Genomic DNA, 18845 nt, shown 5'->3' on the forward strand with positions numbered 1-18845 from the left:
TATAAAAAATAGAAATCTTCAGGGAAACAACTGTTCGTCCCGACTTGATGATGCGTGCTTTGAAGAATGCTGTAATAAGTCAATAAGCAGGATACTATTCGGGCTCCGTTTTACTCGAAAGCCTACACAACCACGGCAACTTGTTTTTCTGTTTAAAGTCCTGTGAGGCCTTTAATCTCCCACCCTTGTTTTGGAACCGGTAGTATTTCATTATTTTGAGGCATCTTATTTTCTACCGAATGTTGAAATTAGCGACCTGTTCCAGCGATTCAATTTGACATTTGATTTTTTGATTGATATCAAGTTGGATCCTGTTTCGTTCTCGTTAGAACATCTTGACAGCTCTGCTACACTAACCTCATCTATTGCGTGGCATACTTTTTTTGCATAATATTACAGGTACTTTACATTTTTTTTAGACTTCAATACATATTTTTATGAATTTATCATTTTTATATTTTCGTAAACATATAATCAATTAATCACATTCGGTCATCGTTATATTAAACAAACAAGACGAAGAGGTTCGTTTCGATTACTCTTCTAGTAGTAATAAATATTTCATATATTAAATGAAGATCAGCCTTTATTTGTTATCAGCCTCACAGCTAACTATGTATTTTGAAAGAGTTTATTTATATATATATATATATATATATATATATATATATATATATATAAGAACAGAATTTCTGGCCCTTTCACCCTGCCTGAGTAAACTACAAAGGATTGTCAAACACATTTAGAGTATTTGCATGTGTTAATGTATATATTATACACACATTGATCACGAAAAGCATTGCTTCGTGTAAGACCCAGCGCAATGGGCTTAACTGCATAGTGATCATTAATACACGGTAAGGCGCTCAACCACTATTGCTTCCGAATTCATTAACAAAAAAAAACAACAATTCAAATACTAACAAATCTTTTTGGACCAATCAAGACGACAGGGTGATATTTGTCTCAGTCGACGCTTGCATAGGTGGTATTTCCTCGACCAGTTTTGTAATGCGTTCCATCACTATTTCGTTCTGGCAGTATACCTGTAGAGATTGAGGAAGACAATCAAGTAGAACCACCTTGAAAAGAGTCCTTTGGTTTAAGCATTCAGAGCACTACAGCAATCAAATTCTAAACGTTTACCTAATCAGGTACTCAAAGAGTTGCTTTAGATTAGCAAAAGTGCAAATAAACACGTGACAGAATAAAACGATCGGTCTTGCGGTCGCTGTTGACATAACTCTTGCTGTCCCTGATTCATTGTATAATAACTTTGATAGTAGTGATAACAATAATAATGAATTCCCCCGCAAACAAATGGCGTGGGCTGCGTCAAAACCCCAAATAAGTCTAGTAAGACCTGTTTCAGGCATTTTAGTGAAAAGCCGATTTTCGATGCTTATGCCCTCAAGGATTTTTTCACACATTAAAGATAGCTAAAAGTGTTAAAAAATACCTTTACAGACATTTGTTTCTCAATCCCCTAGGTTTTTCTTAAATTGGCTATGGATTGGTTTTAATTGGATATGTATATCTAAATCTACTAATCAAAAAATAGTAACCTAATGGCCATTTACCTCTTTAACAGTGTACGGCGGTGCGATGTAGGCAATCTGTGCGATTCGCAACGTCTCACCGTCTTTGAGGTCTATTTCGACAGGTAACTGATGGGCTCTCAGGTGACTAAGTAGATGATCACGCAAGGCGTTCAACCTAGTAGGAGAAATCTCCTCCTATAAGATGAAACGCAACTTTTAGGTAAAATTCATTCGAAAGGAACGTTTGAAGAGGAAATTATTGAAATTTTAACTCACGTCAAATATAAAATAAATCAAATCGAACCTGAATCTCTAGTAATAAATAACAACAGGTGGAAACAGGTTATAGTAAAGCATTTTTTGGATTGCAAGATACCTATTTTTTACCATTTTATTTTACAAATGCAGAATGATTTAACAATTGTCTTGCGACACAGATATAAGGTTAGCATTTACTTTTTAATAAACAATGCATAAATGCCCTTGGTAAAGTTTTTTGGGAGAGCACATGTTTAGAGCATGTTGATCCCTACGAGAGAGTTTTCATAAGCGAACAGTCCGTACTACTTCTATCGTATTGAACTATTATAGATTATTTGTGAATATTTACCTTGGTCTGCTGTTTGAAAAGCGTTTGGACTAGCGCGCCATGCTTGGATGTGCCCTCTCCTACGAAAACGTCTTCTATAGACGAGCCCATGCACAACACGAGGTTAGTTATGTCCTTTTGCCCGTTTAGCTGAGCCACGATTAGACTGAAATATTCGAAAGAAGAACGAAGATGCATACTAAAATCTTATTACTGTTAGATGAATAAATGTGTAAGGATAGCTGTAATACGTTAGGATAAGCTCTTCGAGCATCAGTAAGAGAAACTGCAAGACAGTAAATTCACGCGAAAAATAGGCGCCAATTAACTAATTTGTAATAAACTGAAGCTTGGAGCATTTCCTCAGATGCTGTCGGGAGAAGTCTTCATAAGCTTAGTTGGGTTTCCCCCCAACAGACCTTTCACCCTTAGACTGACCTTTTTGAGACTGGGTCGATTGCCTGCACTACACCCATATAACAATAATTTCCCTCGCACCGTACTATAGCTTCTTTGAACAGAAGAGCCTCTAACTGCACTGGGTCATCTCGTATTTTTTTCCATTCTCCTTCTGAAGTGGCGACTGTATTTTGTACAGCCTGCGCTGAAGTCGACATCTTGTAACACAAACAATATGTAACTCTTTAGTCTGTTCTTAGCACTACTTTGGAATATTGTAACACGAACGCTATCAGGTTTTTTTTATTGTGTACTCCTTTTATTGTATGGTAGTACCAACTTGAAATAATTTCAGATTATTTGTAGCATCGGCCTGGGCGCTAAAAAACGCATATGCTTTTTTAGTGCCATCGACATAGCATTATAATGTAAGCCTACCATGGTAACAAGAATCGTGAACATCTTTCAATTTCTGGTAAATGTCGTATATATGAAAATAATTAAAACTGTCCCAGTGGCATCAGTTACCATAATGATAATAGTATTCGGCATATAATTATTATTCACCGGAGATTTCTACTGACATCTGTTCAAATAAATAGCGAACTTTAAGTTAACAGCAAACTTGTCCACTTCTGTTACGCACACAGTTGCTTTACTAGTTCTTATTTGACAGTCACCAACAACACCAATAAAGAACTTCTATCCAGAACTCGATCTTATTTTTGCGTTGCCTATGACTGTCTCGCTCCATGTTCGAATCATCCCTGGGCAACTACGCGTTCCGACGGATAACTCAGCCATCCGCGATTTAAAGCTGTTTTATTTATTTAAAAATATCTCAAGATTGCCAATTGAAAAATTCTAAAGGCTTACTAAGTTAGTAAAAGTGGTGCTAAATGGTAAAGCCGATGCCTGTCATAAAAATTACTTAGCCTCTTTTCATAAAAGCAAAGGGCTGATTTGTTTAATTCTCTCAAACAAAATGTACTTTTCTTTATAGAGTTCTCCTATATACTCAACGTGCTAGGATTACAAACTCTAATATTATTTGTAGGTAATTAATAGTTAACTAATTAAATAGTAATTACGTAGTAAGCGTTATCTCGTGAACAAATTTTAGCGATTCAGCTTTAAGGCTCCGTTGTCCAGCTCGACTGGCCATTTCCCGACGATGTTTTTCTTATATTGTTATATTAGTTTCATACTCTTAGGATCGATCTTCCGTGTTGCCTGTTACTCTGTAATTACCGCATATTATTATCATTACGCTTATGGCAGTTACCTGGCAGTAAACAAACGGTTTTAATTAAAGATAAAAAAAACCAAGCAAAACTGCAGTTACCAGGCAGCGTCGATATTCTTAAAATCGTATGCACTCTTCCCTTATGCAAGTAATGCCCGTACAAAAAACTTATATAGGCCGATACTGTATTCAGTGAATGTTATTACAAGCTCTTCGACATAAGTTTTTCAAAGATGTAGCCGATTTACTATAAGATATCGATTAGTGTTTAGTGAAGTTAATCGTGAAAGTAAGCTAAGTTAAAAGTGCAAAGGTTATAGAAAGTCCGCAAGTAAAGTTTAAGTAATTGTCGACTAATATGACTCGCCCTGTCGAGGGCAATACGTTCACTATATGATGTAATAGCAATCGCCCGTAAATCGCGCACGGTCCTTCGGTAACAACCTGGTAGATCGTGCCATTACACTTAATATTGTCCTGCCTGCTTTTATATTAGCTAATTATCGAATATGGCAGCTCAGCGTTTCCAGTGGTGATCATGGATTCTTTTATGCCATTTTAGTTAATAAATTGACATCTAAACTAACTTTTTTCTTATGCCTAACACCCGATTTGGAGTACTTCACAGCTTCGAATCCTGGAATCCTTTTGGACTACTATTACGGACGTGAGGTGAGCGCACCCAGCCTTTTAGCCACACAAACTCCTTGGCATTAGATTTATATTGGTAGAGTTTTTATGAAGCAGTATTTTATAGCGTCTGAACCTTGTCAAATCTAAGATATCGCTGGTTCGAGTCTACCAATTGGCGTACCTACGTCAATAAAGCAGGGTATTCTTGGGCCTCTATAAACAAAAATATATATATATATATATATGTCAGTAATTTATGAGCCAAAATTCATCGAGAATGCACATATCTAATGTCTGTTTTTCATCAATCGCAGTGGAACGAATTGAGCGCTTCTTCAATTCCCTGAATACGTATCATCTACACTTCAGTTTCGGTAATAGTCTTCCAAGATCCTCTAGGTCCAAAAGCTGCGGGAAATTTCTGGTCGAGGGTCGACGAAGAGAAAACCTTTAATGCATGCTCTTGGGAAGAAAAGTGAAAGACACCGTTAAGAATTGCGGCAAAAGGATGCAAAGAAGTTAACAACAGTGGCATTTGAAAAGTACGTTAATAGGAGAGATTTGCTGATTTATATCTATACAAGGTTTTTTTTACCTTCAGGTAGCTTCAGGTAGATTTCTGCCTGTGTGAAGTTAGAACATAACCTAGATATAAGAAGGTTTCAAGATTTTATGGATATCTAAGACTAGCTGGCTTCACCTGCCAAACTGAATTTTAATGTAGAGATTATTAAGCAAAGTCTACAGACTCCAGACAACAATTAATTTGCACTATCTCTTATCAATTTTATCTTGTATATACAATTCTAACTTATACCAAGATAGAACTTCTATGTATATTGTTCGGTATTGGTAAAAATGGGCATAATGAACAATTTTACTAACATTTTCAGTGGTGTTTACTGATGTTAGTTCAGTGGTGTTTTACACAATTGGGTAGAAATCATTTTTGAAATACGTTGGATGATATTGTTAATGGTTCAAATCTGGCTGAGCATTTCAGAAAGATGTTAAATATTTTAACATAGTTAACTTACTCTGTCTCCCAAACGATCTAATATTTACTTAAAAACTTACACGCTAAGGTCGGTTCAACCTTGAGATAGCGAAGCATCGCGAGAAAACAACGCGTCAACGCTAGCTGAACAATGATTTAATTACAAGAGGAGTTAAGCTAGTCGATACAAAAGTATAGAACATCTACTACAGGGTCACTGTGTGAATAGCATAGCGGAATCCCTCTAGTACAAGTCAACTAACCGGTCAGAACAAGGTCTTAGGATTACCAAAATCATGTGATTAGGTACCACGAGCCAGTAAAGCGGCTGACAAACCAATAATATCACCCCGAAAATTCGCCGGATCCACTAAACAAGCGATGCACGAACTGCGTCAAGTAAACTGCGATAGGTGTAAAGCCACTAGTTTAACAGGATATACAGCAACTGCTACGGGTCCGGGCTCGGAACTCTGATAATACTTAACAGGTCTAAACTATAACGATACGCAGACACGAACGGGTTTATCGCTATGTATAGCTAGGCCGAGTAGTCGTAGAGCACCCGTTCATGGGAACCGATAGAAAAGTCGTTGAATACAAGTCGAAGCATAATCGTAAGCTTAAAATCAATTAGAGGGCACACAACTAATCACCGCCATGTGGGGCCGTAGGTTTTGAACGTGCATTACGTTATAAACATGACCATCTGGGACTCTCCACGATTCGTGACAATTGAGCAACGTAAATGATGGTCAGCTAGGCGCTGCTGAGTCACGCGTCTTCCAGCACTTCCTCGGATCTCTGTGTAATTCTGAGATCAATCTCTAGGAGAATATACAATTCACTCGCGATGCCTATTCTGTTTGCAGTGGCACCTTTTAAAGACGCCGGTACACGCTGTGCTGAGTGAGTACCATGCAAAACGAATATTGTGAAAGTGGTAGTCTCTATTGGAAGCGTTCCTTACGATGTGGACAATCTCTTTAGTCAAAAAATACTTTTCGTGTTAATTGAGGTTTGGCTGGTCGTCGGGCTCAAAACGGAGAGCGAAGCTTAAAAAAATAGTTACAGAGCGGGTCGGGCACTCAGGCATAAGCGGCAGTTGTCACAGGGAGACTGCGTTCTTATGAAAGTTAGAAAATGCTCTCATGAAATTGCCCTTCCTTTAGTTGCCCCAGCCTAAGCTGGCTGCTTATTCACTGAATATCAGCAACGGCTGTGCCGAAGCAACGATTCTTCACTTAGATGAAAAGATGATTTCGTTATTTGTTGTTCAGCGTAGCCGCAATAGTGAGCTGCACTTTTTCTAAGAAATAGAGAAGCCTATAATAAAATTTCTCAGCTTTTTGATACAAACCATTCACTTCGAGTTTGATCTTCAACCTGATCGTCATACAATCCTCCATAGATCCTATTGCCTGTATCTACCTATCATTCCTCTCCGTTGTTCAGCGCTGTCCTTCCACTCGGTAGTTAGGGTGTGATCTGCCCATTGCTAAACTTAAAGTCTTCCCCTCCGTTATTACCTCGAGTAAACCTTACCAATAATGACTACAATCTCGGTCAGGCATATGTTCCACGGACGTACGAACGTCCACCTATCAGTCAAGAACAAGATAAATATCGAACGTTTCCTACGAAGCACTGTTAGCGATATTGAAGGCAAAAAAGCGGCAAGCCAATATCCGAGCAGATGTTTTCGAGGTGACTTCTCCAGTTGCTAAGTTGGCTGCTATATTTGTCAGTACCCCTGTCTCGTGCAAACGAATAGATTTATCGGATATCTCCAAGAGCTAGAAAGTGCCCGGATAATACGTCACACCGTAAGTCCAGCATCGCACAGTGATGATAACGATGATGCGATTCTGCCTCTGATCTTGCTGCTAATAGTAGCATACGAATCAAAAACAGTATAAAGATTTCCGGGAAGAACACCAGGCCATACGATGCATTCCGCTCAACAGTATCGATAACACAAGTGCGTCCTACCGTCGCGTCACCTCTCTCGGAGACCTCTGATGAGCGAGGGTGAACGCAGTCCATCCTGGTCCCATAAGTCGTACAGATTGTTGCATACAACGCGATCATGACCAACAAACAACGCAAACTGATTGGCAGTAAGGCTCACCACAGCAGTGAGTGGATAGTTTTCTTGCGACAAGTTCCTGCCCGCTAGCAAAAGCGCGCTAGCTTGCAGTCCAACAGCGGCTAGGCAGTTCGCTGGAACTCTCGCGATCATTCGATTTAGCTCAGTGATTCTCAGCGAGCAACAGACTCCGAACCTTCCGAGTCGGACTATCCCTCCATAAATCAAGCAATTCTTATTTTTCGACCTGCACAGAGCTTTGGAGATCGCTGCGTTGCAGCGGTGCATCTCGATGAAACGACGGCGTTGACCACGGAGGTCCTGGCGAGAGAGACGTCAAGTCCCGCTGTTCTTGATACGGAGCATCCGAATTCTTCGCTGAATCCTCTCGAGCGCGGATCGAATACTTTTCGTTGCTCTCAGCATTTAGGAATCTAAAAGAGATTTGGCCTCGTATCAATGTAAGAAGATTGCCACGTGACCGACGAATCAATCGTACCGTGTGGCTATGGTTATGATCAAATTTCTTTAGCGTCTTGCCAAGATTCTATTGGGAAGTCAGACGGCTCAGCAGTTTCATCAGACACTACTCTTAAACCATTCAACTCTATAACTCGACACTGATCTCGTACACTCGCAGGATCGACTTTTACGTTTTTAGGCAATTCCGCAACGACAAACGTCCAAATATCTGCTTGCTCAACTACGAATCCATTAGATAAATTAGTTGAAATTAATAGCTTGTTTCCATGAATTAAACGTGAACGAGACCATCGCTGAACTCGTTCAATATAGCAATCACGAACCGTTACAAGCATTACGAAGTTAGTGGGTCGCCTTGTAAAAGTTAGGACTCGTTTTGTTCCGTTGCGAACTTAAAACTTTGAAGTACCAGGTGACCGAAAAGCTTTTTCAGACGCCAATATAGGTATCGATTTGGAAAACGCGGCCGAAGTAACCGTAAAAATTCGAGTCTGCTAGACCAATACAGGACATCCGAGATACGAGTAGTGACTCTTTCTAGATGATTAAAAGGTGACTATTCCTTTAAAGTTGAATGTTCGTTAAGTTGAGTAGCTGGCAAAATTTGCGGGTGAAGCAACACGAAATCCACGAGCAACAGTTTTCGTCGAAATTTCGCAGTCTATTAGTAAGTAAATTGCCATCCCGAACCGGTTTTGCCGAGGCTAACTACAACATTTATACGAACTAGGTGACTATTTACAGTTTTCGATTTTATCGTTGATAACGTTTATGTGAATGAACGGGGCTTAGCGAATGCTGAAAAGCCTAATTTATTTAACCCACATTATCTCTTATATTTGTATAATGGGGCAAGATATACGCGAGGCTAGATCGATCAACTGGCCGGCAATAGCCCATAAGTATGTTTATGTGCATTTTGTTATTTATTTAATGCAGTACTAATCGATTGTATTTTATATTTCTCAACAATTAGAGTCACTAGCATCGGATCTATTTTATTCTAAGTTGAACAAGATTGCGGTACGTAATAGCTAAACTGATCGGCCCTGACAGAGCTATAAAGCACAGCCGTTGACCTCTGCTATTGGCAACAAACTCAGAAGTTGTAGCTTCAGATGGAAATCGCTACAGAAAAAGTAAGGAATCTCTTTCTGAGGTGCGATTAATGTATCTTTCAAATCAATCTCTAACATTTGGACTATGTCTCGGCGCAGCTTTATGGCTCAACGAATACCCATTAATCAATACGAGTTGTTTTCGCTTGATCGTCTACCGTCTTCTTCATACGGCTACTCATCAATACTGTGCCTAATTTTAGGCGTTTCGTAACATGACCTTACCTGCTGCATAAGGACGGCTGTCGTACTGCCCGTACAGAACAACAACAACCACCACCACGTGTTATAAGCTCTAGGAGTCGAACCCGATTATTGTCCAGCATACTCGCTTAGCAACCGAATAGACATGGCATAGTTTGCTGGATCCTGGTCTCGACGTATGGCAGAGTGACCGGAATAGATAGCAAGATAATTCAAGCTTTCTTATACCCGCAATTCCCTAGTTATCGAACGATCTCGAACGAGCACGTATTGATCAAAATTGGGCACGGCCACCGATTTGCGTTCGCTTCACGCGAGCCGAAATTGATAGGACGCCGGCGATCGGCTGGAAAGCTCCGAAAATTTGAGCGAAATAGCAATTTTACGAATTTGGTTTGCTTACGCTGTGTTGCTATTGATTTTCTCATAAATTCAAATAACACATGAAGAGAGTAAGCTAGTATGATCCGGCTCTCCGGCCACCTTTTTTCGTTTGCCTAAGCTTGTAGCGCACATATCATAAATAGCGTTGGATCTACTGCGCTAGAAGCACTTTCAGTAACTGACTACCACAAGTGAATTTGCTACACACGAAAATCTGTTGTAAATTTATACGAATCTTAAAGAGCCACTAAGGGTCACTGTTTGAGGGACAACACCACACGATGTGAGGTTCCCAATAACCTCGTAATGACCTAATTCTTCTATAAGCCAGAAGAAAAACAGTGCCTAGACCATTATTCTAAGCATTGCCTATTATAGGCTTTAAGATATATGTCATCACAATAACAAAGCGTGCACCGATAGAGCTGCAGCCCGCCTTGCACTAACAAACAACTAGGCCGGATAGAGTAGCGTCAAAATTCTGCTACCTAACGAGAACGGAATAATCATAACGCATTAATTTCAATCAAATGTCTCGCACCGTATTATTGTGCGGCACGATTCCCTCAACAACTCGAAAAAACCCATAGAAACTATGACCCAAGCCCTACAGCGTAGGCTTGCCAATTTCCGCAGCGGTCCTTTTCACCGCAACGAACGTCGATTTCCTTGAAGATCAGTTACTCAACTTAGACTTGCCGTTTCCCTAAATTTACCGAATGCTACAGCCGTCATCTACGAAATACGACGGCGCATTTCGACGTTTGAATAGGCACACACATATGCGCTTGTCGATAGGGCGCCCTGTTTGCGCGGCGCTGCCGAATCGTCTTCGGTAGGGTCTAGCCGTCGGCCGATACCGAGCATCACTGCAGAACTGGGCGAAGGGGGCATAGAGGGGGCTGCTATCCGAGACACTGTCTGAACACTGAAGAACACCGGCGAGGGCAGAGGAAAGAAGCTCAACAAGGAGAAGGGCAGCAGCGGTAGACGTCTAGCTCAATCAGAAGCGATACAAGAAGGCGACATCGGATCGGTGTATGACGCCAGCTCAGACTCAACAAGCCGGTACCGCTGCTGGATTTTGCCGTCCCCGTTGCTAGTTGCTAGCCGGGTGAATACGCCGTCGAGACGTTAAACTGTCAGACTGCTTAGACCTTTAGGCCGTCGACCCCGAGAGGTACCGACCTAATGTACATCTCCCCTCTATGGACAACACCGGCGAGGAACGGGGAAGGCGCAACACAGCTCGGAACTATTGTATGATTGTTGTGCTGCGGGTTGTTATTAGTACCAGGTTGTTGTCTGGCAAAACCTAAGTGTCTATGTACTGTTTACTACGCCACGTTAGATAGACAGGCCAAGTCGAATACTGCGACGAGAGACAGTAGAAGCTTTCCTATAGAGCCAATAGAACCATCATAAGGAAATACATGGGCGCTAATATACATACACGAAGATAGACAAATGCACACACAGACACATAAGCAATCGACTGAGAGGTTTAAGAAGCCGTTGTTCACTGGGGAGGAGTGAGCGATCACAGCGAGGAAAGAGCGCGTCTATCGACATCGACCGGATAGAATCTATCTAGGCTCTATGAGGAGCTTTGACCGCATCTGATCCTGTAGCCTACCGCGGTAGCTGGTCATTGTACCTCACGACAATAAGAGGTTGCGTGTTTTAAGCCTGTAGTACGTACCAGGACACGGGGCGAGCGCGTTGCTGTTGTTTGCCTCCGGGCGACCAGTGAAGGCCTGGTCAAACAATGTGTGGAAACGAAGCTTTTCGCTACCCCTAATCCACGCATATTCGACGATGAATGGTCTGTTGGATAATAAGATTTGCAGAATAATGTTTGCTTGTTGTACTTTAAATGGAAACACAAAGTATATGAATCTTGGTTTAGGCGAAGGAGGTTCGAATTTACGTATGAATATATGCGCTTATTAGTCGCACAGGCGTATTTTCCAGTCTTTGTCGTTTGTCGCAGCTAGCCTTTGCAAATATTTTTCCTGTTTAATGTGACCAGTGTGCTGAGTGTACAGGCGACTCTTTCGAGTGAGTTAAACCGTTAGATATGTGCTGGTATCCATGTCACTGGTTCCAACGAGTGAGTGAATGATTTTCGGCCGCACACTTCCTGAAAGCTGAAGTAGAACAACATTATAAAGGTTAGTAAATATAATTGGAGATCAATCGGCCGGCGAGATGGATTTGCAATGTACGGTGTTAATGAGCGGTATATGCGGATGTATGCGGTTATTAAATAATTATGTATCATTGTAAAAAAGAAAACAGCACATTTGATGCTTCTAGCTCACATTGATCCTAGCTTATAGTATTATTATCCTCGTCATCATCATTGTTCTAATCAATGAAGGTCTCTCTCTAAGGAAATTCTGATCTAAGGAAAATCTCATAAACAATGTCAGCGAGACGACGCATTGAACTCTGCCTTCCTTAACGACCTCCCGCGTCTGTACGCCATACCTTCTACCTAAGCGAGCCTGGTACGATTACAAGCAACATCAGCTTTTTTTTTTATATATCGTTCTCTTCTTTCTTCTACCTGCTGCAGCTTGGCTGCATCCAGCCCTACGAGCGCTCTCTTTCATAATTAGCACCGAGCTCATTTTCTCCGACGAGAGCTCGCGCAGATTCCTATGTCGCATTAGGCCGCCGCTGTATCGCAGCGTCCCACAGCGCCGTCACTGTAATGCTACAGTCCAGACGACACAAACCTTTGACTAGATGAGGACCGCTGGCTCCGACTTTAACACCCCCGTATACCTATTTCTACATCGGCAATACGTTTTACTCCAGCCATCGTTCGCCGTTCCTTATAGCGTTGTCTAGCCAACTTACCTTTTTCTCTCTTAGCGTAGTGCAGATCATTTTTTCTTTGCATTTTTCTGTGCGTCTCTCCTCTTTACCTGTCTGCCGGTCCGCGGCCCTGTCTGCGCCTTCCCTGGGGCAATGCCTGCTATGCGTCCGTAGCTGCGCCACTAAGTTAGTCAGTCATTGAGTCAGTGGGTCAATGACGCTGGTGGGGCACCGCCAGTCGTTCCTTGTTGTAATCGTTTGCGTTGCTATCGTCGTCCGGTCGCAGTAGCGGGCAAAGCCGGAGGCAGTAGCCGTGCTAGCATTTCGTGGCAATGGCCGGAGTCGTCACGATCGCCGATGCGCTCATGTGATCGTTCTTTCGTTGCTTACGGTGTCGGTCGGTCGGTCGGGGTTTCGTTCACCAGCACAGTGACGACGCTACCCAATGCTGTGCGCGACTTGCCATGCGTTCGCCTCAGATATGTGCGCGCTTGAGTAGCTGCTGTGCCAGCTGGTAGGGCCTCTTCGAGGCAATGCACTTTCGGTACCCGCTCGCGCTGGCTGGATGACCCGCCGGCAGCCTATTAATCTGTCGACTATGTGCTATGCGATGTTGTCGTTGATGATTATGACGATGGTGTTGGTGGTGATGCTGATAATGATGCAAAACCAGCCAGACAAGCACGAGACACCGATGAGCAGGGCGCAGGGCTGCGACAACGACGTGAGTCGACGGTACTCACTCCTTCTACGGTGCGCCTTGAGGTGGCAGCGGCGGGCAACAGCGGCAGCAAAGCAGTTAGTGGCACTCCGGAGCACTCGACAGCGCTCCCGCTGTTCGGCGAGACGACAGCGGCCATTGGCAGTGTTAGTTGAGTTCAGTGTACGATACAGCACGCTGCCCCTACGGCCGTCTAGCTGCTAGCGGTACCGCTTCTACCGGCGCTCCTCCAGGCGGGCCGCCTCTACAATGGTCGATTCTCCTTCTTCCTTTTTGAGGCAGAGGCGAAAAAATCCGAAGAGCTCATACGTTCTACCGCGCGGACTCAGGGCGGGATTATATGCATATCTCTATATGTATGTATATATTGTAGGTGACGTTCTTGGTGTGACGATGCTTTTCGCTGTTGCTGCTACTGGTTGTGTAAACCGGCAGCATCCGAAGCTCTCCGCCGTGGAGCTAAACGAATGCGGTAGAGACACCTTCGTTCTTGCCTCTTCTTCGCGTCAGTGCGTGAATACTGAAAGCGACGACGACAGCAGCAGCTACACGTAGAATCCCCCTGGCGGGCATCAGCAGGTCGTTGACCGTCTGGAGAGAGCGGGGCGGATGGCTGTCGTCGTTGCCGACGGTGCAGAGGAATATGTCTAGGGAGCCGTAATAGCAGCAGAAGCAGCATCAGAATAATTACGATAAGAGGAAAGGCACTAGAGGCAAAGATGCACGACGCCTGATCACTGGCCTGCCTGCCGACGGCCTGAGCAGCCGGCCGGCTAAAGACGGCAGTACAACGTCGTCTTGATCCAAGGGGCACCGTAGCAGTAACGCAGAACACAGCACAGGGCAGGGTAGAAGCCAACACTGGCCGCCATCAACGGTAACTGATTCGACTGCTGTTGTTATGCCACTGCTGCTGCCCCTGTTGTTTTTACAGCGTGAGCACGGCGAGGCAGTGGTAAGATTGGGTCGACTTTTAGTTTCTACTATAGGCTTTCAGCTCTTGCTTCAAATGGCATCATACTAGTAGTACAAGTAATAACTGTAGCTCTTATGGCCAAAAACGACCGGACGACTTTTTTTCATAGACAAATGCACCGTAAACCAAAAGGCACGCATTAGCGGATGCTTGCCGCAAAGCTGTTACACAATGACAGTATAGCGGACCCTGAACTGTGTAGTGTTTGGGGAGGACGACACGTCGTTTACTAGCGGCCGATGCGGCACAAGGGGCTACAGCGGTGGCGTGACAGTGACTCTGTCGCCGGTGTTATTACAGGGGCTCGGTTCGAATTCGTCCGAAGGCCGTCCGGTGACGACGGAGAAAGTGGCCAAAGATGTGGCAGTTGTTCCGCAAAAACCATGTCTGGTCGTTACTGTCCGTTCGCCGGGAGTTTTACTTTGATAAGTTATCGATTAAGTTATTGTTGCTGCTAATAATAGCATATAGTCGTCTTCGTTGAGAGGTATTTTGGAGGTGTTCGACGTGCAGGAGACAACGGCTTTTCTACATGTTGGGTTATATTCTTTTTTGCAATATAAGGGGTCTCTCTATTCAAGAAAAGCAACTGACTGAATACTAGGGAAAGATAAGATCCTTATGGAAGGTAACGCATCGTAAATGGTGGATTACAATAGATTCACAGATTTTATAGGACAAGAATAAGGATATTCAAATTTTTGGAGTCATTACGTCATTTTCTACTGGATACAGGCGCGTCTTTGCATATTTAACTGAGAGCACTGCAAACTTCAGATGATTTGCGCGCAACAGCATTCCACTTGGTATACTTTAATAATAACTTAATACATATTCGCGATGCTGCAGTGATAACATGGTAGCCTACAAATCGGAAGAGGCACCGGGGTAGGGGGAAGAACAAGGGGTGTCTGAGTTCAGTCGTTGATACGTTTTGATGTAAGTACAGAAAAATATGAGGAATACGAGGGACGATTCGTACGGCTATCTTTCCTTTTGTTCGATTCATCCATATGGTTCGTATTGAGCACCCCATTGAGACAGGATCTTGAAACGCGGCTGGGTCGCCGTACCAAAACCCGTCGCATAAGAACCAGCTTCGAGTTTGCAAACGAACACAATATTTAGGAATTTTTCGGGCAATTCCAATCGTTTATCTGACAGGAAAATAGCTAAAGGTTCAAAAGCAGGTACGGTCTTGGTGAAAGCTCATGTTGCGGCACGGTTTGCACAACGCTCCTATCTAAGGATCAATCCATAATAGATCTAAACCGCACAGTCCTTGATCGAGACACACGAAACAACAATGTTTTAACCATAGCTTGACTTATCTATAGCATAATGTGTTTACAAACCGCTCGACGAACGCTTGCAGAGGCGACAATCCAGCCTCGCCCGCGAGTATCTTCGGGCGTGAACTTTAACCAAACCAAGGTTGCCGATATGATATCCTATGATCCGAAAAAAAAAAGATCGAATCAATGTTCGACGCCTACATCGAACGCGAAAGGCGAAATGATAACGGCCACGGCATCGCCACCGCTCGTGTCGAGTCGACAAAATGGAACAACGAGGCCCAACAATAGTAGTCCAACGAATAGCCGAAAAGAAAGCCTAGAAAGACATCTGGTCAGCTAGCCTAACAAAATATCGCTCGGCCATTTCATTCACTCATGTGCGTGCGCTTCGCGAGCGTTATCGTGGGTAGCCTATAGATTCATAACTTCGTATGTTAGCGCTAGATGTTCGGCGCATTTACGCTCTCGTAACCGAAATCGAGAGAGGGAGAAAGAAGCGAGGGGACCGGGACGCAGGGGGTGTCCCTTTGAAAAACCTGGCACTCGCACCCACGTTCAGACAGCATCCGTGGCGTGCCGCAAATATAGGCCACCGCTCCGCTCTTCGTAACGACAAAATAGCTGTAACTTCGTAAAAGCGTAAGGAATGGAAGCTGCAGCAACCGTAGCGGCTATGGTCATGGCACTATCTCAACCGCAGCAGATCTCCAAACTATACTTGTTGTAGGCTTTCGAAGTGGAACGCTGCCGGTTTAGACTCAATATTCGGCGTTTGGTGGAAAGTTCATCGATGGCCGAAGTCGAAAACGCTGAAGAAGTTTGCGTAAGCATCAGCAAAACCGTTGGTTATTTGGAGTTCATTTCGTTCTCGACGGCCGGCGCCATCGGCACAATGGCTCCAGCTCATACCGCCACCAACCGTCATTAGGCCCTCTGACTTACTGCCTGTTGTTTGAAAAGTCTGAAAAGAAAGTAGCTTCTATTGGCCTTCGCTGGCATCGTCGTGCGTATAGTAGAAAGAAAAGGGCGCCCGGAGCGAAGAGCCTTGTGAAAGTCAAGTTCAGGATGGACCTGAACTACAGCGACGGGATAGGGTTGGCGCTGGGAGCAACGTTAGACAGCCAAATACTATCAAAGAACTGCTTGTATCCATCAGGCCGGTCAGCGTTCACGAAACAAATAAGTAGGGTTTTCTAAATCTATATAGTAGTCGGTTAGGTTTGCTCATATCTTTTTACTAATATACATATAGATGAAGCTGAGAGGAATCATCTGTTTGCGCTGCTGCTGTTTCGGTGCGTTAACTAGTGGCGGTCGTCATCTAGATAGAAGACACTGACGCCATGAACTATAGTCGTGATGGCGGCAAATAGACTTCAACAAAGTTCAAGTTCGTTGCATGACGAGATTACCGGCACCGATAATTTGCCAGTGATTTTTCTAGCTTGCCTCTCGCGCTAACGACTATTTATAGACTAAATAGTATCTTCCATGAACAAATACGTCGCCACATTCATATTATTGTTAAGGATTCTTGACTTTTTCTTTTCAAATGTAAGGTTGTATAGCGTTTGGAACGCTTTATTTCTAGAAGCGCTCTTTCTTCGTAGGAGTAAACAGAACTTCCGGGGCAAATATATTCTCTTCAGGAACTCTGCCCTGGTATCAAAACCTGAAGGTTACTGACAAATCCCGCGACAAATTAACACTCTCAAATCTCCGTGATAATGGTACCGTACAAATGAGAGAAACGCTGTAGCTTCATATTTATGCTGTATGTAAATTCTATGACACGTCAGATACCTGAGCTCAAACACCCATAACACAGGCCGGGTTCGTGCAGAAATTGGGGGAGCAGCGGTTCACTGGGGAGTGTACAGATGTGGGCCAATCACATTACGTGAGCATTAGTGGACGTCAGGCTGGTCTCAAAATGAGTTAGCGTTAAGTTCGAACTTAGCGGGAACAGTACAACTTTGCCGGACTGCGCCGATTCTTTCCATGTAGGAGCCTCGTTATCGCCAGCGTCAAAGCTGGCCTGGCAAAACAAACACATAAATGTACATTCCGATTGGCTTATTATACCGCGGTCGGAGGTCTTACACAATTTTCACCATGTAACAAAATGCAAATCTGTCTGATATCATTTTGACTCGCCTTAAACAGGTATAGTCAAACGGCGAGTCGCTGGAGTTAAGTAATCCTGCTAGGGGCATTCATATTTCCGCCAAATAGCAAAAACATAGAGGAAATGCTTTGAGGCCTGATAAATTTTGCCCCTCCATTTTGCTTTACATCGACGTTTTTATTACGGTCGGTGTTTCAGCACCGGCGTATTTTGCAATCGCACTTCCCTCCGAATTGAAATGAGCCTCAGACGAATATTACATACATGCGCTTTCCCTATTTTGTGAGACTTTCTGTCTTCAGAAAAACCTCCGATAGTCGTCGCACCGTTTCAGCTATCTAAGACGTTGAGAGTTGGCTTGCTTTTAGCAAATTGTCGTCATCCTCATCTTTATTATTTGATAATACTATTTTGTATTAAAATTAAATAGACCTGTATATAAATGTTTGTTGATATTAGACCATACATATATATATGTAATGCAGAGTGAAAGTTTATCAACAGTTCGTGTTTGATAGTGATTCAACTCATTTTTATTTAATTTTACTGGCTTGCTACTTTACCACATAAATATAATGTACCTCAGTTTAGATTGTCAAGAAAGTTCGTCAGTTTGTATCGTGACCAGCCGTCTAAAAACAATGCCTAAAAAACCTTAGTACCGAATGTAAGACTGCCATTGCCCTATTGGCCGTACACCATGTACCTTTTACCACGTATGTTTCTACAATGGATATGCGACTGGTAGACTGTCAGCGTCTTTGAAACTGCAACAGGGAGAAAAGATCCTCAATCTGCAGATCATCGATCGACGGTCGACTAATTTTGTTATTTTTTTTGTCTATTTATCGGCTGTAGTCTTGCTTATGTTAGACGCCTGTTACCGGTCCGTTTGGCCGTCATTCAAATTTTCAATTGCTGCCTATGGCGTGCACCGGCCGGACGTAATCAACATTTGGTTCTTTTTATGAAACTACAGGGAACGCGTGCACACAAAGACTAAATATAGCCTGTTATGTTTGTTTGGCGAAATCATAAGTCGCCTGCTGATAACGCAATGTCTAACGGTCACCTTTGAGCTACGATATGATGGAAATTGGAAACAAATGATTTATGACATAGGTCGCTTTTGACTGGAATTTCAAGCTCTGAACTTGGTACCAACTCCGTGCTCATGCGCGAAGTGTTGTTTTGCTTTTTTTTTTTCTTCCAT

General features: G+C 43.1%; 1 protein-coding gene and 1 long non-coding RNA gene across 29 annotated transcripts in view; one reads left to right on the forward strand and one right to left on the reverse strand.

The window, feature by feature from the left end:
• Window positions 1–18845, forward strand: part of LOC111249727 (uncharacterized) — a 45714-nt gene that overhangs the window by 3418 nt on the left and 23451 nt on the right. For 6 of the 24 annotated variants that reach the window (XR_015325516.1, XR_015325514.1, XR_015325519.1 and 3 more), the window contains 2 exons: window positions 4404–4447; window positions 4723–4950. This is a non-coding gene — a long non-coding RNA (uncharacterized LOC111249727). The other 18 variants (XR_015325511.1, XR_002673064.2, XR_015325512.1 and 15 more) reach the window with 16 other exon arrangements.
• LOC111249726 (gem-associated protein 6-like) lies at window positions 569–11508 on the reverse strand. 5 transcript variants are annotated; one of them, XM_022803984.2, is made up of 5 exons: window positions 11386–11508; window positions 2569–2747; window positions 2152–2296; window positions 1581–1736; window positions 569–1046 (listed from the first exon to the last, which is right to left on the reverse strand). In XM_022803984.2, exons 1-5 carry the CDS (start codon window positions 11491–11493, stop codon window positions 942–944), a joined length of 693 nt encoding a protein of 230 aa, XP_022659719.1. In that variant the 5' UTR covers window positions 11494–11508; the 3' UTR covers window positions 569–941. The 5 variants fall into 5 exon arrangements, with proteins under 5 accessions (XP_022659719.1, XP_086842011.1, XP_022659720.1 ...); XM_086985885.1 differs by lacking the exon at window positions 11386–11508 and adding an exon at window positions 3176–3290; XM_022803985.2 differs by lacking the exon at window positions 11386–11508 and adding an exon at window positions 3058–3284.

This window comes from Varroa destructor, unplaced genomic scaffold (genome assembly GCF_002443255.2).
Source record: "Varroa destructor unplaced genomic scaffold, Vdes_3.0 BEIS01000004.1, whole genome shotgun sequence".
Classification (NCBI taxonomy): Eukaryota; Metazoa; Arthropoda; class Arachnida; order Mesostigmata; family Varroidae; genus Varroa; species Varroa destructor.